At 37.0% G+C, this 3,016-nt stretch overlaps 1 protein-coding gene across 1 annotated transcript; it reads left to right on the forward strand.

The window, feature by feature from the left end:
* Positions 1 to 950: 950 nt before the first annotated feature.
* On the forward strand, positions 951 to 2,780 carry LOC120580873 (uncharacterized). The gene is made up of 2 exons (XM_039835072.1): positions 951 to 2,186; positions 2,474 to 2,780. Exons 1-2 carry the CDS (start codon positions 1,004 to 1,006, stop codon positions 2,503 to 2,505), a joined length of 1,215 nt encoding a protein of 404 aa, XP_039691006.1. The 5' UTR covers positions 951 to 1,003; the 3' UTR covers positions 2,506 to 2,780.
* Positions 2,781 to 3,016: the final 236 nt, after the last annotated feature.

Below are 3,016 nucleotides of genomic sequence, written 5' to 3' on the forward strand. Positions count from 1 at the left end.
CTTTTGCGATTGAGTTGTGGACCTAGCTTGGAGGAAAACTCCACCGTTTGATAGATTGTTCCTCGATTGCTTCTCTTCTCATTGGCACTCCCGCTAATTGTTCATCCCAAGTGTCTGATATTTATTAGGCAGCAGTCATTCATACAGTGCACAAAATTTGGTTCGCTAGAAATGCTTTTCGTTTTCAATCTAAGTTGCAATCCATTCAGTCCACAAAAGTGCGCATTCACTCTTTGATTGCAATGTCCGGCAATGCCTCGACATGTAATTGTTTACCTTCTGACTCGGCTTTACTTGATGATTTTTCGGTATCTACTCATCACTGTAGATTCCATGGTAATCCAAACCGGACCGGCCGGTCGATCCGGTTAAACCAGGAACCGGAGTTGTATCCGGTCCGATCAACAATTATAACCGCTCTGTTCGAAAACCGGAAAACGAATCGGTAAACCGGAGTAAAACCGGGAAAAACCGTGAAACCGGCGGCTCATTCGGTTCACCCGGTTTTGTAATTTTAGAGAGAAAAAGAAGAGTATCAGAGTTATGAAACGTGAAAGCTTTTTCGTTCATCCTTCTCACATACAACAACGGCGTGTTACTACATGTACAGCTGAATTATAGAAGACAGGATGATGTAGATCTGTGTTACATGTTAATATTTAATTTAATTATCATTAACTAGAACCTATTAGTTAGCCTTCTTATTAGTATTCTATTCAATTGTATTTATACATGTTGATTAGTCTTCTCTTTATTTTAGTGTATAAATAAACCTGTCATGTACCTTCACAGATAGATCGATGAGAATTATATCACTTGTCTTTCTACTTTCAACTGTGTTCTAAATATTAACATGGTATCAGTTGTGAATCTCTTCATCAATTTCTCTTGTTGATCGATTCATCTCAAGAATCCTCTTGATTATTCAATTTCTGAATTTTTTTCTTCAGTTTTCATTCCGCTGTTCATTTGATTCCTTGATTATTTGATTTCTTTCATCTCTATGGAGAATCCACCATTTTTTGATTTTGCAACCAATCCTTCAAATCCTTACTACTTGCATCCTAATGAAAATCCATCACTTGTTCTTGTTACTCCATCATTGGATAACAAGAATTACCAGACTTGGTCGCGATCTATGCGGGTCGCATTAATTTCCAAGAACAAATTGAAATTTGTTGATGGCACCCTAAATCCTCCTCCTGTTTCAGATCTCCTTCATGAACCATGGTTAAGATGTAACAACATGGTTCTGTCTTGGCTTCAACGATGTATTTCTGAAACCATTGCGAAATCAATCATTTGGTGTGATCGAGCCTCCGTGGTTTGGAAGCGATTGGAGAACCGTTTTGCACAAGGTGATATTTTCAGAGTTGCTGATATTCTTGAGGAATTGGCTAAATTTCAACAAGGTAATCTTGATATCTCCTCCTATTTTACACAATTAACCACTTTGTGGGAAGAAATTCAGAACTTCCGGCCAATTCGTGATTGCACTTGTGCCATCCCTTGCACTTGTGGTGTTGCTTCTGATCTCAAAAAGTATAATGAGCAAGACAAAGTAATTAAGTTTTTGAAAGGTTTGAATGAGCAATATGCACATGTGCGCTCTCAGATTATGCTAATTGATCCTTTGCCTGAATTGGATAAGACTTTTTCTCTTGTACTTCAACAAGAAAGACAAACACATATTCCTATTTTTGGTGAAATTCCTGTTGATCAACAATCAGCTGTTAATCAAGTTCAGCAAACCAATTCTAATAAAGGTTTTGCTCGTGGTGGTTCTTCTAGCTATAGAGGTCGAGGTAAAGGATCTTATAATGGAACAAGAGGACAGAATCAAGGCATTACTCGCACTTGTAGTCATTGTGGAAGGCATAATCATACAGTTGAGACTTGTTTCCTTCTCCATGGCTATCCTCCTGGTTATCAAAACAGAGGTCCTAAGTCAGCGAATCTTGCGGTTTCTGAACAAAAGTATACTGATGCTGTCCAGAACCAAGGATCTGTTAGCAGCCCTTCACTGAATTCTATCCAAGAGCAATATAATCAGATTTTGCAGCTTCTACAACATTCAAATTTGCAAGCTTCAACGTCAAACACCATTTCTACTATGCCTCAGCCTACTGTCAATTCAGTTATCTCACTTCCCGCAGCTTATACTTCCACATCCACTCCCATAATCGGTAAGAAATCTACTCTCTGGGTCATAGACTCAGGAGCAACTGATCATATCACTCACTGTTTGCAAAAAATTTCTTCTTTCTACAACATTCCACCTATCTCCATGTCAACAAATGGTAATAAAATAGTGACAACCATAGCAGGCACAATATCCTTATCCAATTCACTTATCCTTCATAATGTTTACTACATTCCTGATTTCAACATCAATTTATTTTCAATATCTCAATTTTTGAAAACTTCTAATGCCAGTTTCTTGTTTTCTCTTGATACATGTTCTATTGTGCAGATTTTGAACCAGAGAGTGATTGGTATAGCTAAGAAGTTTGGAGGACTGTATGTGTTAGATTCTTCACTGCTAAATAAATCTCAAAATAATGGTTTAGTTTCTGCTTCAATTTGTAATTCTGTTTTTCCAAGTTTGTCGTCTAAGTCAACTGATTCTGCAAATGTTTGGCATTATAGATTGGGTCACATTTCGGATTCCATACACAAATGTATTTCCATTCAGTTTCCCATTGTAAAATACACCAGTACCCACTCTCCTTGTGATATATGCCATTATGCAAAACATAAGAAAACATCATTTCCTCATAGTCTTACTCATTCCACTCAAATATTTGATATACTGCATGCTGATATTTGGGGACCCTATGCTACCCCTTCTGTTTCCGGATTTAAATATTTTTTAACCTTGGTTGATGACTTTAGTAGATTTACATGGGTCATTTTTATGAAATGTAAAGGTGAAACAAGAAATCATGTCATGAATTTCATTTCTTTCATTGATACTCAATTCCATAAGAAACTTAAATGCTTGAGAAGTGATAAT

The sequence above is a fragment of the Medicago truncatula genome, chromosome 6 (assembly GCF_003473485.1).
Source record: "Medicago truncatula cultivar Jemalong A17 chromosome 6, MtrunA17r5.0-ANR, whole genome shotgun sequence".
In the NCBI taxonomy this organism is placed as follows: domain Eukaryota; kingdom Viridiplantae; phylum Streptophyta; class Magnoliopsida; order Fabales; family Fabaceae; genus Medicago; species Medicago truncatula.